This window comes from Lepidochelys kempii, chromosome 2, assembly GCF_965140285.1.
Source record: "Lepidochelys kempii isolate rLepKem1 chromosome 2, rLepKem1.hap1, whole genome shotgun sequence".
NCBI lineage: Eukaryota > Metazoa > Chordata > Testudines > Cheloniidae > Lepidochelys > Lepidochelys kempii.
The window spans coordinates 216,432,165-216,457,651 of NC_136381.1; the positions used below are offsets into that span (position 1 = coordinate 216,432,165).

General features: G+C 40.8%; 1 protein-coding gene across 10 annotated transcripts in view; it reads left to right on the plus strand.

The window, feature by feature from the left end:
* Positions 1-25,067, plus strand: part of ETV1 (ETS variant transcription factor 1) — a 73,655-nt gene extending 48,588 nt beyond the window's left edge. For all 10 annotated transcript variants that reach the window (XM_073333819.2, XM_073333815.2, XM_073333816.2 and 7 more), the window contains 5 exons: positions 11,133-11,199; positions 11,757-11,827; positions 15,917-16,086; positions 18,231-18,332; positions 22,296-25,067. In XM_073333819.2, the coding sequence (XP_073189920.1) occupies positions 11,133-11,199; positions 11,757-11,827; positions 15,917-16,086; positions 18,231-18,332; positions 22,296-22,517 (632 nt within the window). In that variant the 3' untranslated portion in view covers positions 22,518-25,067. The remainder of the gene's footprint in view (positions 1-11,132; positions 11,200-11,756; positions 11,828-15,916; positions 16,087-18,230; positions 18,333-22,295) is intronic.
* Positions 25,068-25,487: the final 420 nt, after the last annotated feature.

The following is a 25,487-nucleotide window of genomic DNA, read 5'->3' on the forward strand; positions in this document are numbered from 1 at the left end:
GGTTGTGGGTGGCGGGGAACTGGAAGCCATTGTAGGGGAGAGAGATGGATTGGATGAGTGTCTGGAGAAGGGAGGGAATGGGACTGGGATGAGAAGCTTGAGGGCTGGAGACTTTGGAGATGAAGACAGAAGCGAAGGAGAGAAATCCAATTGTCAATCTAAGCCAGTGCAGGATTGTTCCCTACAAGATATTCTCAATTGCTTTGTGCAGACTAGTTTTTAAGTGACACAACTGTTGGGATTTCTACTACTTCCCTAAATGATATTGTTGATTTCCATCAATAATCATCTAAATTTATAGATAAGTGCTCCAATAACACTTTTCTTACTTCACCTATTAGACTTTGATTTGAGGATATTTACTGTGTATATTCTGACATGTGACGTTGGCAGTTTGTGTTTTAATGGTTTTATCATAGAATCATAGAATATCAGGGTTGGAAGGGACCTCAGGAGGTCATCTAGTCCAACCCCTGCTCAAAGCAGGACCGATCCCCAATTAAATCAAAAGCTTTAACTTTTTGAATCTTAAGTATTCTGAATCTTAATGATAGTAAATGTTGTTTACTGTCATTAAATAATTTATTATCTGACACACACACCCCGCCCCCCATGATTGCCACACCTCACCTTCATATTTTCGCACCACTGTGAAAATTTAAATGGATAAAAATCGGGGAAAAATGTTTAAAAATAAATATTGATACTATCCATCAAAATTATAAAAAAATAAAAATTGAATTCTGCCAAGCCTAACTATATACGTGTTAAATATTATTACTACTGTTGTTTTCATTCCCTTCGGAAATTATTCCATAGTCTAACAGACTTCACAGTTAATAAATATTTCTTAATAATGGGCTTAAATTTTCTTTTGTTCAATTTCATTCCATTGCTGCAAGTTATACCTCCTTGAATCATATTAAACAATTCCTTGGTATTAACATACCACCTCTAAGTCTTTGTAGGCAATTTGCATGTATTCTCCTAGTCTGTCTGTGTTTCTAGTTGTTGAAATCTTGCCTTATAAATCCTCTAGCTCTTAATCCTGCTTTTCCTCAAATATGCTATGATTTCCCTCCTTCTGTTATTATGCTGCGCACAACTCTGCAATATTTTCTGCATAGTCTCACCAGTGTTCCATAAAGTGGAAGTAATACTTTCCTAGAATGTGATGTAATGCTTCTGAATGTGCAGCTCAAAATTATGTCCTTTCTAATCACCGTACTGTTGTGCAACAACATATATAATGTTCAGTTCACGACCATGGCTCCAGGTGAAATGCTGGCCCCAGTGGAGTTTTGCCATCAGGATTTCACCCGATATATTTTCCAGCATTGCTGCTTTTCTCCCCAGTGTCTTCCTGGAATACATGACCATGGTTAAAATACCTGACACTCTTGCTTCAGGAGCTCGTCTTTGCTGTGTTGCTTAAGTAAATGAGCTTGGGTTTCATTCTCCTACTTAAATGCTCTGTGTAGAACTTGCTCCTAAAACAATGAGTGCCCATATCCTCAGTCGGATGTGTACAACAGTGGAAAATAATGTGATGACCTAATTGAGGTGCAGGAAATACTTGGACTTGTTGAGAGGTCATTGTTAAAGCAGCAGATTTACTGTCTCACTTGCTTTCTGGGTAGCTATTTTCCTCTAAATATTTGCTATTTCTGTCTTTCAAAAGCTAGGAGCTAATCTTACTAAGTTATTCCTACTCTTTCTTCATAAAATAAGGTAAATCTCAGCAACATATTTCTCTCCTGTGTACAGCAAAATATCAAATGTGTATTTTTTCATTTCAAAGCAGACAACAAAAATCTCAAAAGTTGTCCTCTGGCTGCTGTTTTTCAAAGAAATGGATAAATATCCTCTAAATCTACAGTTACAGTAAGTGGCAGTGGCTAATGATTTGATTTGAGAATTGAGAGTACAGTCTGGATTTACTCTTTGTGCATTAACGCAGGTCAGATGGACACAGGCTGCATTTTAAATCAGTAATGGAAGGCTGAAGCCTGTCTTAAACCAATCACATCAGCCTTACCCAAGACCAATTGATCCCTCGGGGCTGAACCCTGTGAGCGCAGCTTTTATATGAATGGACTCTGTACAGGCTGAAGTTTCATTCATAAAATGGATGCTGAAGGGGGAAAAAAAACCAAACCCTGGAATGTTCATTTATATAGAACTAAAGAGTGTAGTGTTCCATCAGCTGCTGCTTTTGCCAGTTGACTTGAAGTAATGATTAATGCCCATTGGCCCTGCCTGCATGTAACCTGACACCATTTATGGCCTTGGTGTGTTTCTAATGTATAGTGAATGAGAGGGCTACATTCTCAAATCAGAAACATAAACAGGAACTGGTTGGTCTGAATTCCATTCAAATATGTCACTTCAGCCATGCAGTGTTTGTCCAACTTAGATTTTACAGGCAGGGAACCAGGCGGGGGAGAAAAAGCAACACAGACATTTTTTGCAGTAAGCTCACCAAAAAAAAAAAAAAAGAGAAAAAATCCGTTTTGCTTTTTCGTTGAATTTAAAGGGAAAGTTATGCTTAAACTCAAAACAAATTTTAAAGTTAATGAAAGTGATAGAAATGAATATCTGATTTTAAAGTATCCTTCAAAGACCGGATCTATGTGGAATTTAAATTCCGATTTTAATATCGGAGCCTTTGTTTTTTGTTCTGATGTATAAAGTTACATGTTGCCCTGGCAGACTGTTGTCTTAAAAATGTATTTTCAGAGACCAGATGTCATGATGTTGTCATAGTGAAGCCCCGTTTCACTATAGAAACCAAAGTTGCTGCATTTCAGAGGGGAAAGGAAGATGTTTATTTAGAGTTTGTTTTTTTAACTATTTTTGCTTAGGTGTAAACTACTTGGACTAAATCTGATTCTAGCTGGTAGGTTTATGTCAGGGGTTATAGATAGGAATTAATCTTGCCATGGCTACCTTTTAGGAAGATTTTTGTGTGTGTCATAACAGTGTTTCTGTAATACTGGGATACAAGTGGAAAATAATGAATAATTCAAATGTAGAGCCTTGGAAAATGAAGGAGAAATGAGCCTTTCTTTGAATCTTCCTCAAACAGGATCCTGTGAGCTCTGCACACAGATTTAAGTCTTGCTATCCCTGCTCCTATTCATAGCACCGTGGTGGCACCCTGCAAACACTTGCCTGTGTGCTTAGCTTTGTGCATGAGAGTAGTCCCATTGAATGTTATGGGGTTGTGCGCAGGTGTTTGCAGGATCAGGATATAAGTGAGATCCCTGGACAGATAAGCTACAGACTGGGGTGGGGAGGAAGAGCTTACTCTGCAATTACCATCTGTCTAATGAAGAATGAAAAAATTATTCATTATGTTTTCCACTTGGTGTGTCTTCATTGTCCAGAAAACTAAATTGCATTATAAACAATATTGTAACAGTGAGTCACCATAAATTCTGAAATTAGATTTTTTTTGGTGGAGCAAATACAGCACTTATTTGATATATAACAATGCTACTAGAAATGCAGAGGCTCTCATTTAACGAAATTACTTTGTTCTCTTGTGCAATTTTTTTGCCCAAACCAAACAACATCGGGTTGAAGCGCTGTAGTAGAATTGTCAGATTAAAGTAATCTATGTCATTTTAAATGAAGATTTTAGAGAGAACATCAGGCATTTGTCTGAACTGCAACATGTCTACATTTTGGGTTGAATCCTGGCCCCATTCAACACTGTAACAAATCCCACAGTAAGTAAGATGTTAGCAGCTGATCCTCAAACAGATCTGTGTGCAAGGATCTTTACTGCTGGGCAGCAAGAGTTGGGGTCCACATGTGTATATCTGTTTCCAGAATCTGTCCCTTAAACAGCACTCTGGAAGTGCTGTCCATCTGATGAGATGTAAAACTGAAGCCCTACACACTTGTGGTATGTGAAGGCCCCAAAAAGCAAGAGGTGATGTAGCTGTATTGCGGCTGGAATCGTTGCATTCTGCCTACCAAGGTGGATAAAAATTTAAAAAATCGGATTTTTTTAATTTAAATTGGATTTTTTTGATTAAGTGCTTTTTGAGGAAAAAACCTATGTAAAGATAGTTTTGATTAAAATACAGTATAGCTCAAAGATATCTCATCATGGAATAGGGATTATAAATTCTAATTCTATAGTAGGAGACAATATAGTCATGTAATGTTAATGAAAAGTTTTGTAAATGAGTTCCAATAGTTCATGGACTAGGGACCCAGTCGTGTGGGGTCCCACAGGTTTCTGTGTAGATTATTTAGGTTAATCTTTCTATCTAGCCAATGGGGACTCAGTGCTCCGTCTAGAACAGGGGTCGGCAACCTATGGCACGTGTGCCAAAGACAGCACACCAGCCGATTTTTAATGGCACACTGCTGCCTGCCGGGTCCTAGCTGCCGGCCCCGCTCAAACCCAAGCCAGGATCCCGACAGGCAGCAGCGTGCCATTAAAAATCCTGCCCACCCCGGCCCGCTCTTCTGCACACACCCCCGGCACGGGGGCAGGGTGAAGAAGCTTGGTCCTGCCGGCTGCTGCTGCAGGGCAGGCAAGCTCCCCACTTTCCCCCGCTGTGCTGCATGCCTGCCCCTCCTCCTCTCCCTCCCTGCCACCAATCAGCTGATGGCCCTTGCGAGGGAGGGGGAGAAGCGGAGCCGGAGCGCTCTCATGCTCCGGGGAGGAGATGGAGAAGAGGTGGAGACAGGGTCTTGGGGAAGAGGGGTGGAATCAGGGCATATCCCCTTTAGCCCCCTGTCGTGAGCTGCTCTGGGCAGGGGTCTGGGAGCACCCCAACGACCTCAGCACACACCCGCAGCCCTCTGCCGTGATCCCTGCCCCCCCCTCACACACACCCAGCCCTCTGCCCTGATCTCTGCACCCCCACACACCCCAGCCTCCTGCCCTGACCCCTGCATCCCCCCACGACCCCAGCCCTGACTCCAGCACCCCCCACACATACCCAGCCCCCACACCCCATGCCCTGACTCCAGCACCCACTCATACGCCCTCTGCCCTGACTCCTGCACCCTCCTCACACACTCCCAGCCCTCTGCCCTGACCCCTGCACCCCCACGACCCCAACCTTGATTCCAGCACCCCCACACATATCCAGCCCCCCTATGCCCTGATTCATGCACCCCCACACATACCCAGCCCCCCCACGCCCCGTGCCCTGACTTTTACGCCCCCCACATTCCCACCCCCACCGTGAGCACCAAACGGGAGCTCCTGCACCCTCCCCCCCCACATTCCTACCTGCACCCCTCGCACCAAATGGGAGCTGCCCAGGTAAGCACTCCACACACAAAACCTCCTGCCCCAACCCTGAGCCCCCTCCCTCATTCTAGCTCCTGGCCTGCTCCTTCACCCCCAGCCCTGTGCTCAGTGCACTCCCACCCTCAGCTCAGTGCAGAGAGAGAGAGGAAGAGAATGGGCTAGAACCAGGGAGGAGGTAGGTACCCACTCTATGTGGGCAAGGCGGGATCCCAGACGGGCAGTGGGCTGAGCGGGGCCGACAGCCGGGACCTTGGCTGGCAGGAGCCGGCGGACGGAACCCCAGACCAGCAGCGGGCTGAGTGGCAGCAGGCTGAGCCATTCAGCCCGCTGCTGGTCTGGGGTCCCGGCCATCGGCCCCACTCAGCCCACTGCAGGTCTGGGGTTCTGGCTGCCAGCCCCTTGCCAGCCGGGGTCCCGGCCACAAGCCCCGCTCAGCCTGCTGCCGGCCTAGGTGAATGGAACCCCAGGCTGGCAGCGGGCTGAGTGGGCCGGTGGCGTAAGATCAGCATTTTAATTTAATTTTAAATGAAGCTTCTTAAACATTTTGAAAACCTTGTTTACTTTACATAGGACAATAGTTTAGTTATATAATATATAGACTTATAGAGAGAGACCTTCTAAAAAATGTTAAAATGTATTACTGGCAGGCGAAACCTTACATTAAAGTGAATAAATGAAGATTCCGCACACCACTTCTGAAAGGTTGCCGACCCCTGGTCTAGAAGATACTATCAGAGATCCTTAGTTTTGCACGTCTCAAACTATGGATTTGTGTTTCCAGAGGTAACATGCTTGTTAACAGCAAAAATGTTTTTTAAAAAATAAATAATATATAGAGATGAGAAATAACAGACCTCAACTCTGTTGTCTCTCTGCAAATTTGTGTACACAGAGTCAATGCTTTACCTCTCTAAAAGTGCAAAGTTTCAAAAAGTTCATGAATAGAAGTTTGTTGGGGGTGTAGTATGGAGATAAATGTGAGAAGCGAGGGACATATGCTTGTTTTGTTAAAATATTATATGTTTGCTGTTGGAGAAAAAAATCCAGAATACTTAACGTTGTTGTTTTAGTTAAATAAAACAATTTAAATATCTGTCTGGTGATGTTCTCCTCCTAATACAGCGTGGCAAGAAAATCCTCCACATATTAATGATTAACCTGTTGAACTGGAGATAGTTCACCTCCCAATGACTTCATAAATATCTACTTCAATTACCTTTGGTAAATGAAATAACCAAACACTCATTCATTTTCTGATATAGCTGTAAAACAAATCTGAAAAATTTTCCAAATAAATCACTGTTTAAAAATGTATAATGTGTACCTTCTAAAAATGAAACCTACATCTATCTCTGAGTTGTGAAGAATATGTATTAAGGTTATAACAACCAACAAGAATGCACTTTTATGTAGAAAAACATTATTAAATCGAGTCTTCCTGACTAGTGATTTAAATCAAATCCACCCTGCTGCCTACCTAAAAATTCCCCTTGTGGTTTCAGCTGATTACTGTATTCTTCTTCGCCTCACACGCTAAACAGCTGGGTTAAGTTGCTGTATTAAACAGATGTTACTTTCCATCCTGGAGCTGGCTGCATTTTAGTGGTGGATGTAATGACCCTGGTGCATAGGCAGTATATTAATTTAAATTTTAAGTGCTCCTGGTTCAGTAGAGATGATAAATGCTATATACGTATACTGTACATTATTATTTTATTAAAATGAGATGTTGTTGAGATTGGGAGTCCTAAAATATAACCTGTCCTAACTTTTAACATTTTCTTTAAAAACTTAAGTTGGCTCTTGAGCCTAGAAAAGAAAAGGTGAACAGGATTCTATTGATTTTTTTTTCTGTCTTGCCCACTTATAAGAACGGCAGGCGGAGCAGAGGGACAGAGTGTGTGTGTGTACTTGTGAAACCAAATACAGCTACGGATTTGGTGTATTGAGCCCTTGTCATGGAAGCCTGGGATTTGACCTACATCACAGCCCTTCTTTTGAAGGGCTGATGGATTTATATTTATTTTAAGGACCAAAAGGACAGTTCAGAAGGAAATGCTGTCAGGTCAAGTTAAATGATTGGCTGTTTCTCTAGCCAGACCCCTTGAAATTCTAGTGATTCGCTTCCATTTTTACAATAAAAGGAGTACTTGTGGCACCTTAGAGCCTAACAAATTTATCTAAGAGGCCACAAGTCCTCCTTTTCTTTTTGCGGATACAGAGTAACACGGCTGCTACTCTGAAACCTATTCTTATAATAGTATCCTATTCAGTCCCAGAGGGTAAGTGAGAGAAGAACTAGGCAAGTAAACAGGAAGACAAGAGCATGGTCCCAATGCCAATACTATCATTTTATTTTCTGTCTTTAAGGAAGAAAACAGGTTTTGTCTGTGGATGGGGTCTATTGATCAAAGCGAGAGACTTGTTTGCAGGCTCAATATAAGTGACTGCCACTGGGGGCAGAATCACATCTGTGCTTCCTTGCTTTGTGTTTTTTGTACAGAATTTAATCCCTGCTGTGTTATCGTTGTCACCAGGCCCCTATCTGCCATGGGTTGTAAACAGGTGTGAGCCAGATGGTCTGACCCTTTTAGAGCAATGGAGCTCAGCGCAGAGTATTTCTTCCAGGAAAGCTGGAACCTCACGTTTCTAATAGAACTATCATTTTGTCCCAGAAATCCATTTATTCTGGAATAGGTAGTAATAATCATTAGGGGCTAGATTGCAGTTTTGCAGCCTGCCCTGAGTAAGGGGTGCTGTGGAGTTGCAGTGTGCCAGGAGGAGACCTGAGAATGAATTGTGATTCGAATTCCCAGTTCCTCCTCTGCTTCCCCCTTGCTCTGTGGGAGGGAGAAGTTACTTCATCCTTTCTCATGGCAAACCTTACAATCCCCTGTACAGCAGGCCAACTACTCTGCGGGAGAGGGTGGAGCTAGAATGCTTCCTACTCTGCCTACTTCTTCACAACAGGGAGTATTGGGGGCAAGTAGCCCTTACTCTCCTCATCTCAGTCAGAGTCATGGTCTGAGCAGTGGACTTCAAGAGCGCTGAGTCACTCCCCTTGTGTCTGTGACAGTCCCTCAGGTTGCAGTATATTAATATGAGAGTTGTGCTAAACAAGGAGGGTCTAATCTTATGCCCTATTCGAGTATAGAATCCAGAATCCAGTATGAGCTGCTCAGTTAGGACATGACCTTGCTTCCACTGGAGTTAGTAGTTGATTTCGTTGTTTTCAGTGGGAGGAAGATTGGGCTCTTACTTTGTACTTCTTGATGAAAGCACAGCATACTTCATCAAGTTCCTCCTTGGCATGCCCCGAAGAGCAGGCATTGCTGCAGTCTCTGGATTATATATTTTAAAATAACACTTACGGGGGGAAGGTGTCAGGACAATATGAAATAAGTCCAGTTTCACAATTTTAAGATGACTACTCAATTGCTCTTAGGGTTAAGGGAGACCAGCATGACCTCAGAGTGTTCCAGATTAATAGCACTCCTTATGCATCCTTACTTTTTCGCTGGACTCTGCCCTTCATAAGGTGATATAACTTTATAATGTGAGCTAAGAATGTGCCATATGTGTGTTGCATATCCAAAAGCCAGGCATATTTATTTAATTACTATAATCCACTAAAAGATCTGAAGGTGATACAACCAGTTCACCTCAGCTATTTGCAGTATGCCCTGAAAGTAGCTCCATGCCTTTGTGCTATTGCGTTTATCTTCTTGAGACCATAATTTAACAAGAAGAAAATACACAATTGCTCTGCAATTTCTGCTCTAAAATGTTTGCTTTTGAAGTAACTCCGCTTAGCTAGTTAAAATACTTCTGGGTCTTAGTTAAGCATTTAGTACAATTTAAAACTGCAATGTTAAATTTCATTGGTTGGACTTTTTATTAGATAAGGTTGAAATGAAAGCAGCAGGCAATTTAATTAGGAGTAATTTTTCTGGGCAAGTCATTACTTTGATGAACTTCAGAGCAATGTTTATGGCTCCTAATTAACCATGTTAGTCATTTGATTGAATAATCACTTTGGAAATGTTTCTACAATTTGATTAGAGTCTGACCCACTCTGATAGTCATAAATTAACTGATAGCACTTTAGAATAACAAGACTTTAGTTACTTTATGAGGAATAGACTCTTCTCTGCTATATTTTTCAGTCCTCTACGGAGTATTTAATCTTAGGGTTCGGTTGCATTTAAACAATGTTGGTACAAACAAGACTTGTCTTTTAAAAAAAAATAGTCTCCAGATGTTAATTATAATTGACTTTGGCGCACAAGAGATATTACCCAGGTTGGCTAAAAACACAACTGTATCAATAGATACATGCATAGCTCCCTTGTGCTGTCAGTTTGATTATTTTGCAAGAGCCAGCATCATGAGTTGCAAATAGGTTTTGCTGCCAATATTAGTGAATTTTTACCTAAAATAGAAAATGTCTGTTTCAATTCTCAGGCTTCCTCCTTTTACATAGATTCTTTTTCCGTTCTCTTACAATCTAATCTGTTTGGTAACCCGAGTGATTCTTTGCTTGTGAACCACTGCTTGCAGCTTTGACTTCTGGTGTACAAAATTACACTTGACCTGTCTGAACATTGAATCACTGATTTCTGTGATTACTTAGCATAGTTGTAAAAGATGCTTGAAATACTAGAGCCCAAGGAGACAAGTATTGAATGCTTGATAGGGAAAACAAGTAATAAAGGAGGGAGGGGCTTTCAGACAGTTAGAGGAAACTTATTACTATCCTGTGCTGTGCTTGCTGTGGGAATTCAGTGTAAAACCTCATTTTCTTATCCTGCCAAGCCCTTGATACTCATCACCAGTCAGTGAGCAGTGAAATTTAGAATTGCATTCTGAAAAGAGTTTGTAGACAATGTTAGAAGAATAATGTCCCTCTCTCCTGACCTCTCTTTGCATCTTTTCCAGAGTGATGTGTTATAAGATTGCATGGCTTAGGGTAGGAGTTTATCACAAGATCAAGTGGACTCTCAGTATTCAATAGGCAGGTACAAAAAGGAGGGCAAAGGGTTGTAGAAGGGCAACCATTTGTGGTCCGGTTTTGTTTGCATGGGGTATAACTAGGGATAGAGTCAGGTGAGGGGGAAGTACAAAGATGGGTGCCTGCATGGAGCATACCATTTTAATTAGTATTGTTTGGTTTTCTCTTTCCTCTTCATTGCTTAAAGAAACATTGGCAATGTAGACAGTAGAAATTATAAACTCTGTATGCATTTGTATTGCCTTAAAAGTGCACAGTGCTGTAAAAAGTGGTAATCAATGCCCCTGAATTCCTTAAATGTGTTTTAAAGTGTCTTAACAATTAGAGAAAATGCCTTTAAACTTTCAGATCTTGGAACCCAGGCTCAGAAGCCTGGCATTCCCTGTGGTAATTCTGCCATATTTTGTGGTTTATTAGTCTCTGCTATGATTGGCAAGCTATTGATTTCAAAATCATTGCTATGTCAGTTTGGTTACCAAAAGACCTAGATGCATAAGTGTGGGGTTTAAAAAATTAATTCTGACTTGTGTATTTTGGTCTGTAATCACACTGAAGTGTGATTGCCCTGGGAGTTGACCTTTAACAAGGTTAATTATGATAAAAATTTGAGTTCAAATGCCTGTGTTAGACAAGATCAATGTTCCACGCAATATGGTTTTCTTTTTTGCCATGCTTTGTGCATGCTGCTCTGAAATGCTAACTATGTGTTGACAGGTTCCCCCTCACTGTGACTTATGTCCCTTTCTGTTACTCTTCTGTCTGTCGCCTGTCTCATTGATAACCTGCGCACTTTCAATTCCAGACAATCTTTTGACTAGCGTTGTCGTCTTCTTCTTTCAGAAGTGCCTAGCTGCCATTCCATTTACATGAGGCAAGAAGGCTTTCTGGCTCACCCAAACAGAACAGAAGTTAAGTTTTCTATTTTTTATGTCACTTTTGTACAAGAGAAACTTTTTGGGATTTTTTTTAGTGGAGAAATTTGAAGATCACACGACGAATTATTGTCCTGCTTGGAAAACTCCATCCTCTGCTTCCCCCTGCTCTATCCCTGTGTTTTTGATGTGCAAAAACATTGCAACCTGGACTAGTACCAAAGGTTAGCTAGGATACAAGCAGCTGAAAGGTGGTCTTGCTCAACATTCTTTCCAGTGGCACTAGCTATTGAATGGGCACTTCTCATAAATTTGCCCCCCTGCACCCTGCCTGGTAAAATTTTAAAGTGGCAGACTTCTGACTTCTAGGTGCAGCTTTGGCACCTTTGTCAAAATGAAGTTTGTTAGTGCGCAGTAAAGACATTTCATACATGTAATGAAAGTAGTCCAGAACTAGAAGAAATTACCAGGAAAAGACAGATATTTCGCTTCCCAGTCCTCTGCTTTAACACATATTTTAAGATAGTATACAATGTGTTTTCTCCCTTCATTACTCATACATCTAGCAAATAAACTCTTCTCTTCAATTTACAGGTTGTATGTATGAAAAGGGACCTAGACAGTTTTATGATGACACTTGTGTTGTTCCGGAGAAGTTTGATGGTATGTATTCCATATTTCTGTTTCCTACCCCCCCCACGCCCCCACTCCTGGTGTGGAGAGTTGGAAAGGGAGTTGTTGATCAAAAAGGTCAGTAACATTCCAATTTAAGATTCCTTAACACACCATTTGCAGTGCACCCAACCAAAGCTGACCTTTGCCTCTTGAAACCAAAGTCTCCTTTTCAATAGGATGTTAGTCTATTTTTGCTAGTGAGAGATTCTGTATCCAGAGATATGTTAGAGGAGCACAATTCTGGCTGTGCTGAGAAGTAATAGGAGGATTTCCATTGCACTGATGATCACATACAGCTTGTTATTAGAGATTTATTGAAAGCTGATCCTGTAATTAACAAAGCAGAACAGAAAGCAGCTCCTCTGGATTTACTGATGACTAATGCAGCCTGTTGTGTCTCATTGTCCATGAAGAATTGAATTATTGAACATAAGTGCAACAGAGCAATTCAGGTTTTGATGTATTTTTTTTCTTTTTTTGTCTAGAGAGATGTCTGTATTAAACATTGTGCTACTTGGTAATTGTTGAAAGGGTTTCATACCAAAAGAATTACCTTTTCATAGCACTGGCCAGTATAACAAACATTTTCCAAAGATGACTAATGGGGTCATGTCAGATAAAATAACCCAAAGTCATCTCAGTATATGGATTTCCTGGGGCAACTCTGATTTACTATAGTTCTGTACCATTGTAACCAAAGGAATAATTAGGCCCAGTATGTGATGGTCTGCAACTTTGGCTAAGTGATTTGCAGACTGAACAGCTAACTGTTTTACAGGACAACCTCAGAGTTATGAACTGACCAGTCAACCACACACCTCATTTGGAACCCAAAGTATGCCATCAGGGACCAAAAAAACCATCAGTAGGGTACTGTGTTAAACATAAAGTACTAAAAAAATAAAGGGGAAGCAGCATTTTTCTTCTTCATAGTAAAGTTTCAAAGCTGTATTAAGTCAATGTTCAGTTGTAAACTTTTGACAGACCAACCATAACGTTTTGTTCAGAGTTACGAGCAACCTCCATTCCTGAGGTGTTCGTAACTCTGAGGTTCTCCTGCAGTTGCTGTTTTGACTCAGTCTCTGTATATCCATCTTTGCTTGTTTCACAGGACTGAGGGGATGTCCTTCTGATAAATTGACTGTGAAAGGCTCTCTGAACCTTTCTTAATGGAGTTTGGAGAGCTCAAATTTTTCCCTAGGACATCTGTGCCTGTTATCAAACCTTTGCATGTCTAACACTGGTTGCATCTGCTTATGAATGGGAGGGCTCAAATTAAAATCAACCTGAAGAATTACGTACCTTTGAAACTGAGGTGCCACCAGCATATCAGAGCTGCTGTGGAATAGCAAGAAGCAAATGGAGGACTCTGAGTGCTATTAGACCTAAGCTCTGATGATTGGTAAATCCAGCACAGTAGTGTTACGGGGTTGATGCTTTCGCAGAAGGAATGGTTTTACTCACAGTCATCCTTGTACTGTGGGTGATGAAACATAGGCTAATTGTGTTTTTATTTTGCACATCAACTCAGATCTTTATTTCTAAACAAGAAACATTATGTGTCTGCTCCTACTTCCATGGGCACCGGTGACAAATTTCTGGTTACATCACTGGGAACAGGATTGGGCCCTCTGTTTCTTTACTTCGTACAGTTAAAATGATCTGTAGGAGCAACATCCATCTAGTTCATTCCTGAACAGCTGCACATTTTATGTTAAAAAAATAAGAATCGAAAGGTGGAGCAAATTGCTTCAAAAAAATAAATCTTTGGAAATAACGTATGCTCTTCCAAGAGAAGCCATTGCCTGGAAGCTGCTGTAGGTGGACAGTGCAGTGCTCTTCACGAGATCAGGCTCAGGTATAATAAGAATCTGTGTGTTTGTACATATTTCTAATGTGGTGGGTGCAGAGAAACGAGCACAATCGCCCATCGTTCTAAAAATGGTATTGACTATTCGCTGCATGTGGCCTATAGGGTAAAAGTGGGATAGACCCAGCAATGTGCCTCAAGTTTTGGGGCTAGATTCTGTGCTGTTTCTGTTGAAATCAGTAGATCACTCTCTGCCAGCTTACACTAACTAAGAATCGGGTCCTCAGGAATACTGCACTTGCTGTTTACATGTTACTCAACTATAGTTAGTAGAAAAGTCTTGTCCTTGAAAAATAAGTGGTTACAGGATCAGGATTTAACACAAATCAATGAGCCAAGGGTTGTTTAATTTGTTTTTGCCAAGTATTGCCTTAGTTTTCTTTCCTTTTTATAAAAGGATGTATTCTATTTGTAATACTCTTTTTTTCTTTTGACTACATTGAGCCCTTCTATATTGGCAAGGAGGCTATCCTTATGCTTTTGGTTAATGTAAAATCCTGACTTCCATCACTAGCCAGACAAGGTGGGTGAGATGATACCTTTTATTGGACCAACTTCTGTTGCTGAGGCAGATAAAGTTTTTTGAGTTACACAGAGCTCTTCTTCAGGTCTGAGAAAGGTATTAAGAGTGTCACAGTTAAATATAAGTTCAAACAGATAGTTTGGCATAAGTAGTTAGCCCATATTCTAAGAAACCATTCAACATGAATGACAGGTTTCAGAGTAACAGCCGTGTTAGTCTGTATTCGCAAAAAGAAAAGGAGGACTTGTGGCACCTTAGAGACTAACCAATTTATTTGAGCATAAGCTTTCGTGAACTACAGTCCACTTCACTGAATGCATCCGATGAAGTGAGCTGTAGCTCACGAAAGCTTATGCTCAAATAAATTGGTTAGTCTCTAAGGTGCCACAAGTCCTCCTTTTCATTAAACATGAAGTGGCCCATTAATGCCCCTGTAGTCATAGAACAAAAAGGGGAATTAGTGGGTTACAGATGGTTGTAATAAACCATAAATCCAGTGTCCTAAATGTTCCCTTTGAGTATGTGCTAACTACTTATGCTAAACTGTTCCATCTTGTATTTAGCTGTGACACCTTTAGTACCTTTCCCAGACCTGAAGAAGAGCTCTGTGTAACTCAAGAGCTTGTCTCTGTCACCAACAGAAGTTGGTCCAATAAAAGGTCTTACTTCACCCACCTTGTCTCTCTGATATCCTGGGACAGACACAGCTACAACACTGCTGTGTACAGCACTAGCCAGGACAGGCTGCTTGGCAAAAGTTGCTGTTCTGGTGGTGAAGTGGGGAATAGAGTTTTACCAGTAGACCGAGGATTGCTGTCATCATTAGCAGAAACTAAATCTCTGTTCTAGCCCCAGACCTTTTAGCTGTTGTTTCCATGAGCTGTTCAGTAGAAATACAATTTAAAAACAAGCAAATACACAGTATGGATGTAACAGTTTTTCATTAGCAATTTGTGCAGAGCAGTTAACAGAATGTTGTTTATTTGATAGATTTCCTTGGGTCTGAACTTTAAGCAAAAATAACGTAGAGCACTTCAAGGGGAAATGCTAATCTCATATGTTGGTATGAGTAAATATAAAGCGTGCTAAAGATGAACCATCTTGTATGCAAGTCCAATATGCCACAGAGGAACTCACATATCTGCAGGATTTGCATGCCTATACATAAAGTCTATGCTGTTTAAGTCCAAGTCAAATGCTCTGTCAAATTTCCCTTAGAAGTATTTGCATGCAAAAGAAGTTTTAGTCAATGGGGTTTTGCAGCTATCTGAAGCATACATTAAATCTTCAGAATGGGGTTGTGCAAAGTATTGTATACAAATGAAATTCTTCAGGCATCAGAGTTGTTTACAAAAACAGTTCATGCTCTTTCAGATATAGGGTATTGCAAAATGTTGTTTGCAAGTGAGATTTGCATATATCAGAGTTAGATGAAAACAACAAAGACTGACATGAAGCGTGACTGAATTTAGGTACTCTACTTTTTTGTCTTAATTTGCTAGTAAATTACCTGTATGAATGTATTATATATAATCAGCAAGAAGAAGGGAAGGTAGTATATGCAGACTTGTAAGGTGATAAGAATTTTTTTTGTACCGTTTTATGAACTGTACTGGTTGGTTTGGCATTTCATCTAACAAACTGATCACTGATGAATATTTGACATTATTTTGTGTGTGTGTAGGTGACATCAAACAAGAGCCAGGGATGTACCGTGAGGGACCCACATATCAGCGGCGGGGCTCACTTCAGCTCTGGCAGTTTTTGGTAGCCCTTCTTGATGACCCATCAAACTCTCACTTCATTGCTTGGACTGGCCGAGGCATGGAATTCAAACTGATTGAGCCAGAAGAGGTGGGTGTGGAAGTTTACTGTTTGAAGGACAACACGTCTCAAAATAGATTTATGCGTCCTACAAATGAATTGTATTCCTTTTCTAGAGAGATGCATTCCTCTCCTTCTGAAACTTTACTTTGGGAATATAGAGAGGACAGGTACTGTACGTGCTGGTAGGTTTAGAATAGGTGCACATTAATTTAAGTGTCTTGATTCAACTAATCATGCACAGACAATCCCTAAAACAAATGGAAGCTTAAGTGCCGTATTTCAGACTACTCAGCACTCACAGTTGGAAGCCAGAATTTCAGATGAGTTACATGGAAAATAATGGGAGCTACTGGGTGCTGAGCTGTCTTGAAAATGTGCTCCCCCACCCCCGTGTGTTTATGAAATGCAAGGTTATTAACCCTGTATCTTCGAATTGAAGAACGCTAAGGAAACTTTAAAGGGCTTGGGCCTTAACCTGGGAGGTCCAAAGTCTCTGGCTAGAATTTTCAAAGAAGCTTAAAGGAGATGGGCACCAAACTTACATTCAGTTTCAGTACGAGTTAGACGCCTTTGAAAATCCTCACCCATGTGCCACCAGCTGAGGCTCCAATCCTGCGAACGCTTCTGCACACGCATAGTTCCACTGAAATCAGGATTGGTCAGGGATATAACATTACTCACATGCATAAATATTTGCTGAATGGGGGCTTAAATCATGTGTGGAACGAAAGGAACAGGAATAATTAATAGGCTGTTTTATAAATAAACTTTCTTTTCACTAGCTAGAGCAGGCCTGCACAATTCGTAAAGCGGCGAGGGCCATATTACTCCAAAGAAGACAGCTGAGAGCCGAAACCCCCCGGCCCTGCTGAAACACACCCCCCCCAGTGCTGCCCAGCCCCGCAGAAACAACCCCCTCCCCAGTGCCACCTACCCCGCGGAAACAAACCCTCCTTCCTCAGTGCTGCCCCGCCGAAACAGCTGTGGGCTGAAAAGGAAGGTGTGGGGGGGACCGCTGGGGAAGGGATCAGGGCAGGGGGCTGGGTTTGTGTGAGCGGGGTTCAGGAGTCAGGGCAGGGGCGGGGGGCTGAGGGGGTGCAGGAGGCTGGGGGTGTGTGAGGGGGTGCAGGGGTCAGGGTGGGCAGAGGGCTGGGGGTGCTCATGGCAGGGGCTGGAGGGGGTATGCCCTGATTACATCCCCTTCCCCAAGGCCATGCTCCCTTCTCTTCTCTTCCTCCTCCTCCCCAGAGCAGCGAGTGTGCTGAGGCTCTGCTCTTATGCCTCATGTGGAGTAACTGTCCAGCAAGTAATTGTGATTTCACAAACAGTGGCTTATGACTTCAGGTGGAGAACGAGTAACAAAAAGCCTGCTTTCATGGAAGTGCATCTGGTAATAAAACAAGAGGCATAAAGACAGACAAAAAGTAAAGGTGACAGCAGCAGGCATATCACTCTCCATAGAATAGCTTCCATAGTTTTCCATGAGTTGTCTGCAATTCATCTAAAAATAAACAAACAGGCAGGTTTCTAGGGTGTGGTCTGAGCTGCCTATGTTTGATATCTATTTTTTTCGCCAAGCTGGTTATCCAACCAGCTCTAGTAGCAGAATAGGGGTTGTTTTTTTTTAGTTTCTCTGCCTTCTTCAGCTATAGTAGCATGTACATGGGGAAAGGTGGGTTTTTTTTATCATGCATCTTCTAATAGCCTCGCTACTATGGCTGTTACAGCTGCAATCTGTATGACTTCCTGAACTGAAGTGGAAAGGTTTTGTGATATACAGCGTTTCAGTAATAAAAATGATGCAGGAAAAGCAGGAAGCTCATCTACAAAGTAGCATGAAAGAAGAATTTTCTCCTTGTCTTTGGGAGGCTCGGTCTACCCACTCTTCAATGTGTTTCTCTTTATTTCTTTTCATTTTTATTTTATTTTTTTAATTAAGCCACCAGATTGATAAATAAAGAGACCTGTTGTCGTGTTATAGTAAAAAGATTGCATGCATGGTTTAAAAATCATGCTAGGACACAGGAAATTCAGATATCACACGAACCTTTTCTCCTTTATTTATGCCTCCCACCTGCAGTGGTTGTTTTTGTATTAAAAAAATAATCTGATGCTAAGGTCTGCTTGTTAAATGCATTTAACAGATCACTGCTAATCCATTTCTGTGGCAGGTGGCTCGTCGCTGGGGGATTCAGAAAAACAGACCAGCTATGAACTATGATAAACTTAGCCGTTCACTTCGCTATTATTATGAGAAGGGAATCATGCAAAAGGTGAGCAGCTAATGCAGCATTAAATTTCACTGGAATGTTGCACGTTAATCCATAAGTCATGTTATAAGAAGGAACACTGGTAATTGCATTGCTCAAGCAGGTTTTTCACTCTTTTGGACATATGCTGAGATTTTGAATTTTACATGCTACAGGTCTGTGTGTATGTGTATACATATAATTATTACACTGTGTTAATGTGTCATTGTTTGTACAAATGTTTTCTGATCATTCACATTGAGCTGATCATAATGCAAGGATAAAAACCAGCATGCAAAAAATAGGTGAAGGGATGCCTGTGGAACCTGAGAGAGGCAAAGTACAGAATATACTATGAATAGTGCTTTGCAGATCTAAATTACCTGTCCAGCAAATAGATACTTTAGTAACTGCAAAATAGAAGAATCATCGATAGTTACAATATTATTGGTTCGGTATCACAGTGATAGTGATTTTTAATGGATTCTGGAATGTAGTGTAACAACCATACTGACAAACACTTAATATTTAAAATAACTGATATGCAGTAGTATGGTCCCAGTGGCAAACCACTCCCATATTCCTGTGGACTTGATTGTATTTGAAGTTGTTGTGTGCATTCAACTCAGAAGTCAATAGGAGTTCCCTGCTTGCAGCAGCTGCTGAATCAGGCTCTTGTGTTCCTTGATGTTACCAAAGATCCTAATTATCTTCTTGCATTACTTGCTTCCTTATCTATTATTCACATTAACTTTGTGAATCCACACAGATAACAAGTTTAAACCTGGAATTGGCACTGTGCAATCCAATGATCTGAGAGGGCTTTTACAACTACAAAGTACAACACTTGTGTTATTGCAGCATTAAGCTTGTGAGATCAAGCTTTCCAAAGTTGGGAAGTTTCAATGTCAGGAACTGATTCTGTGAAGTACTAAGGTTCAGGATTTTAAAGGTGTTTAGGAGCCTAGATATAAGGGTAGGTACTTTGGCCTAGATCCTCAGATGTGTTTAGGCATCTAACTTCCATTGATTCCAGTGGCAGTTTGGTGCCTAAGTAACTGAGGATTGTGCATAGGCATCTTTAAAAATCCCACTAGGTGAGTCTCTCTATATTTAGGTGCCTAAATACCTTCAAATATCTGGCCATAAGTGCCTCTTGTGAAGTGTCGAGAGCCCTCAGCTTCAGTTAATTCAATTCAGCCCCTCACAGGAGGTGCTCAGCCCCTGCTTCACCAGAGGGGGCCCATAAGCTGCTACAGCAGTGTTAACTTGCCTGCATTGCACATCCTGTCTGTTTTACAGTATCCATTAATAACCACGGCTAACTTTCATATTTTATAAGCAAAGATGAATAGGACACTTTACTTAGCCATGTTGCGCAGAAGATAGTATAATTGAACAAACGTCACTTTTGGAATTTCCAGACTTCTGACCCTTTGAGCTCACTCCATTAATTTGTGCTAGCATTTACTTTTCTAGGTGTTTCTGGGGGTTTTTCAGGGGAAGAGAAGAAAAGGCAGTTCGCCCAAACAATTTATAAACTTGCTTTCCCAGCAGAGCTTGTATAGTCCTAGCTTAGACTGTGCACCTTACTGGCCTGGCCAGTGGAACATATTAGTTTCTTCCTCATCTGCTATTGGTCCACTTAGCACAGTTTACAAGCGTTCTGGCAGCTAGCTGGCTAGCCACTTACCTAACTGCACATATGCACATTGTGCTTTTAAGGGTATTGTGACCAGTGGTGCCTGGGACAGTCCTCACTGGAAATGCCAAGGTCAGGGCAGGCTGCAAAAGGGAGAGCAGACCAGTCTTGGGAGACCAGTCTTGGGAGTAACACTGAAGTTAAACTCTCCAGCCAGTCACAGACTGTGCTTCTGATCCCCCATACTGGTTATCAAGAAGCAAAAAAAGAAATCACATAGTCCTCCTCTATTGCATTGCAGTTCTCTGGCCCAATGAGCACCTAGGTCCTGTACAGTGAGAAGTTATTTTAAAAACTCTGTACACTATACAAAATGTTCTTCTGACCCCAAAGGGTCAGCCACACTACCCGGTCAGTATAAGTTTGGATCTTACCCAAAATACAACACTGCCAGCCAATTCTTTAGTGCCAAAAACTAAAGGCTTATAAAAAAAGAAACAAGAAAGAAAAAGAAGAGAGATGTTAAATGGTAAAAGAGTCACATACATGCAAAGACTCCAAAGTCCATATATCAGGTTCTAAGCAGTATTGGTGAGTTTGCTGGCTTGAAAGTCCCTCTGGAACACATCCACAGCTTGGATGGGTCATTCAGTCCTTTGTTCAGAGCTTCAGTTTGTAGCAAAGTTCCTCCAGAGGTAAGAAGCAGGATTGAAGACAATATGGAGAAGATGGAGCTGCCTTTTATAGTCTTTTGCCATGTGGTCTGTGCTTCCTTTGTTTCAAACACAAGCTTCCCAGCACATGGCTTGAAAGCCTTAGAGTTCTGTCATAGGCATGCCCCTGCATGCCTTGCTGAGTCATCAGGTGTATCTACCTTCTCTCAATGGGTCAGTTGTATAGCTTATGGTCCTCAACGGGCCATCAAACAGGCTAGGCAGTGCTGCTGCCAAACTGTCTGGGGGTGTCACCCAGAAGCATAGCACAAGTTTTGAAATACAGACATACATATCTATAACCCAAAATGCAAAGGTGATACAAACACATAAATTAGATGATTATATCTGGAAAATTATAACATTTTTGCAGATATCTTACCTGGACTATCTAGCATAACGCCTTGCAGTTTTATAATATTGGTATTGATAATATCATCAAGTTTATCCTCAAATATCCCAGATTCCATTCAGCCTCACAGGTATGCCTCCACTAGAGTTTTTTGGACAGTATTTAACAAGTTTGTAAAGGCTGGATGCTTCTTTGTTCTAGGGTAAAAATGTTTGTAATTTACCCTGGGGATCACCCCAGATAATCAACTAATTTGAGGTAAAACTCGTGAAGATAAGCCCTACGTTGTAGTGGGTACTTGCAGACTTAAGACAGTGTTCTCTTTTCCATGTTCAATATGCATCTCTGTTAAATTAAAACCGTTTGTTCCAAACCAAGCAAAGATGGATGTAATGAGGATTATGTTCCTATTCACTTTCAAAAACAACATTACATTTTTAAAGGAAAATATATAGTTTAAATTCGAAAGGAATTTTTAAATAGTGCACTGTAAACTTGATAGGGATTGAGGTAAGCCCACTTTTCAAGTAAGATGTTAAATCTAGCACATTTTTGCCCATATTTGATTGCTATGCAGATAGAAGTCAGATGCCCCCAACACCTTTTGGAAAAGAAGGATAACCCAAGTGTCTTAGGCCAACAGGCTTTCACTCAGTAAACAAATCCAAATGTCTTAGCCTTTGCAGGAGCTGCTGCTTAATACACGAAGACACCTTGTTTGCATGCAGTCCCTCTACTACCAACATGTGCTGTGACTCAATACATTACAAATTATGTATATTTGAGATAACTTGAGTATGACTTGACTTATATCAAGCTAAATTCAGTTCTGTTTTATCATGGATTATCTATAGTTTAGTTGACACAACAGGGTGCGTAACTTTGTGGTTTGATCGTACTACTGTGGTAAAAAGCTATTTACTTTCCCCAGACAGAACAACATTGTTGGCCATTGGTTAAGTACAGAAAGTGATCTCAGGTTATAGGCTTTAGAAATAGAATCTTTTAATTCATTGCACCCCCATTCCCAAAGGAAATCAGGGTTGTGTTGTGTCCTGAAGCCCAAAGTGTTTTATGTAGTCTGCTTTTGCACAACTCCCACTAGTCGCAATGGGACCAGGATTTCATTCCTAATGTTGGTGCCCAAGAACTCCCATGGCACAGTATTTCATGGTCTAGTGAAAGCAGATTCCTCAGAAATCTGTAACTACAAGTTGTTAAAGTGCTAAAACTTACACTATTCTTTTTTCTTTCCTTCTCCTTTTTGACCTTGTGTTAAGGTTGCCGGAGAGAGATATGTCTACAAGTTTGTTTGTGATCCCGAAGCGCTTTTCTCCATGGCCTTTCCAGACAACCAGCGCCCCTTGCTGAAGACGGACATGGAGCGGCACATCAACGAGGAGGATACCGTGCCACTGTCCCACTTTGACGAGAGCATGGTCTACATGCAGGAGGGTGGCTGCTGTAACACCCACCCCTATAACGAAGGCTATGTGTATTAATAGCAATGACAGAAAAGGGGGCATCCTCCCCTGTGCTTCTCCTCTATCACAAGATCCAGAGGAGAGCAGAATCCACTTCAGTTTGTTTTTTAAATAGTACACTAAAAGGGGCTTTTCCTGTTGCATTACTCCTATGTTCTGCCATGGACAGCGCACTTTATTTGAAAGGAGAGGGTTGGAATCTAAACATTTATTCTGTGCAACAGGAGGAAAAGGGTGGGTTTACTTTTTACCTAAGTTTGGGAAGGGAACATACAGGTTTTAAGTACAATGAAGCTATATCGTCTGTTTTGTTTCATATTGGCATAAGATATTGTACATTTTCTCTGGGTATCCATAGTACAGTTAATTCTTATTGTGTAAATTAACTGTTTGGATATTATTATCAGAGTAACATGCCTTGGGCATTTGTCTCTGATCATTCCTAATTGTCTTTCTGCAGTTATAAAGAGGATCAAAGCATAGATTGCAGGATTTAATGTAGAAGCTAGACGTGACACACTGTCCATCTTTCATTTACACATTTGAACATCTTTTTGTCATTCTGTTTGCATTTTATATTTTTGTTTTTCCTGCCTTATAGAAGATGCCCATTTACTTGGATGTTAGGCAGAGCACACACCATTACTGGTGTCCAAGGAGCACAATTCCTGACTTCACACTGCGAGTTGCAAACTTGAAGCATAGCATGTTGATCTAGTGCCACCTTGCTATGCAAATACAGGCCATCCTATTATTTTCGACCTTTCAAAGTCCAGTTGAGAGTAGTAATTACATATGGTGGACTTTTCTCATGATCATGTCAGCGTTAAATGCAGGATCATGATCAGGGGGAAAACATTTTCTTTCCTTCCATTTCCTTTGCAACATAAATAAGTTATTTAATCAATAGGAATTAACTGTACTAAGTCACATATCTAATTATGCTGTTTAGACACAGCAAGCACTCCTTGAGAAAAATATCCAATACACTAAATAGGTACTTTAGTAATTTTTAGACACGGTACCCATTAATATGCATTTAAACCTTTTACTGCTGTGTTATGTTGATAACATATATAAATACTAGATAACGCTAATGCTTCTGCTGCTGTCTTTTTCTGTAATATTCTCTTTGATGCTGAATTTACTATGACCATTTATAAGCAATGCTGTAACTACAGATAGCATTTCAGGACAAAATAGATGACTTGAACCATTTATTGCTTAGAAAATAGCTTACGCCATAGCTGTGCTATAAGCAGCTTTTATGCGCATCGACAAATGAATAGTAAGCTTCAGCTTGCTAAGGGAAGCTCTGCGGAACCTTTTGTAACTTTCGGTGGAACGGAGACTTCCGCGAACTGTCAAAGAACACAATGAAGTCGCTGTATGACATTGTAGTGCTGGCACTGATGTTATCAACCAACTTGTTTGGGACACTAAATGTAAATGTGATCGGATATGGTTGGAAGACAATTTAAAGTTTCGAGGTTTGTTTTTCTGTTTTGTTTTAAATCATTCTATTTGGGGGAGGGGGTAATCGTGAAAAAGCAAGACACATTATTCTACGTGTAAAACAAAAAGAAAAAAAATAAGTTCTAAATATTTATGAGCACCTTTTCGGAAATGTAACATTTCCAAGTGTGAAGAGGGTGAAAACCAGGATTTGAACAGCCCAATGAAATTTAAAAACGCTGTTACTTCACAGGAGTGCCTCACTTTCCAGTTCTGTAACAAATCTAGGAGAGGGAGGAAAGATGAACTCATAAACATAAAACGACAATAATTGCAATAGATGTGATTTCAAAGACACCCCTTGGTGGTGGCTTAATTTTCCACTCAATGTCAATCAAGAAACCAGTAAGCTATAAATGATATCTTATGCAATTCATTCAAAATTAAAAAGCAGCGACTACTAGAGACCAAAGGTGCAGAAGAACTCTCTGGGCATGCATCTAATTCACCTAAATCCCATAGGGCAACATATTTTATGGGTGTATATATGCCTTAATATGCCAACTTGTTCTGTCAATAATTTATAGGTCTCAATGGCACTTAAAATTTCAATGATCAACCCAACAAAATCAAAGCAAGACCACTGAAGCTTTCACCAAGAAGGGGAAAAGTCAGAACTTTGAACATTGTGGCTTCCATTGAGATAAGGTTCGAAGGAAACACGTTTTGATTAAAAGTCCTTTGATCCATTTTGATTCCATTAATGTCATTGTGGAGCACTTCCTGTCTGGAGCAGGGCATTGGTGGGAGGGGGTGGGTCAAAAAAAAAAAAAAGAAGAGGACATTGCATCAAATGTGTAATATTTAAAGAGAATATATATGTATGTGTGTGTGTGTATATATATACACACAGTGTATGGTAGTGACTCACTGAACAAAACAAGCATTCAGCCCAACATTACATGATCTCCCAGCAAAAGAAGAAAGGCTTTCATTGAACTGATTAACCCTTTTGAAATTGTACCTAAAAAGCTTATTTAAAGTTCTGGTTTTATTCCATTTTTTTGTTTTGTTTTCAGGTAGATTAATAAATCTGGCAGCTGATTTCTGCAAGATTCTTGTGTATTTTAATTGGAGAGGAGCTTATTGCAATGTGGTATAAAGTTCTCCTTTTGGAAGAAAGGAACTGACGGGTCTGTTTCAGTGGTTAGCGTTGCTTCTCACAAAACGTTAAAGCAAAAAAAAAAAGCGAGCAGGCAGTGTGTATGTGATTATATCATGAAATTTAACCAATATTTATGATGCCAAAGCAAGTATATTTGGCAGAGGGGTGGGGAAATGCCTGACTGCACTTGGGTCAAGTCCATCCTTAAAGAACAGTTGCAGTGATTAAAGTGCATCTTTTTTGCTTGTTTTTTTTTTTCAATAGCGGACAACACCTCGGTGGCATGTGCAAAAGATGAACTACTATAGGGAAGACACAGGTAAGTCTTTGACTAGTTAATGGCTCTACGTGTCGACTGTCGCTTCTCA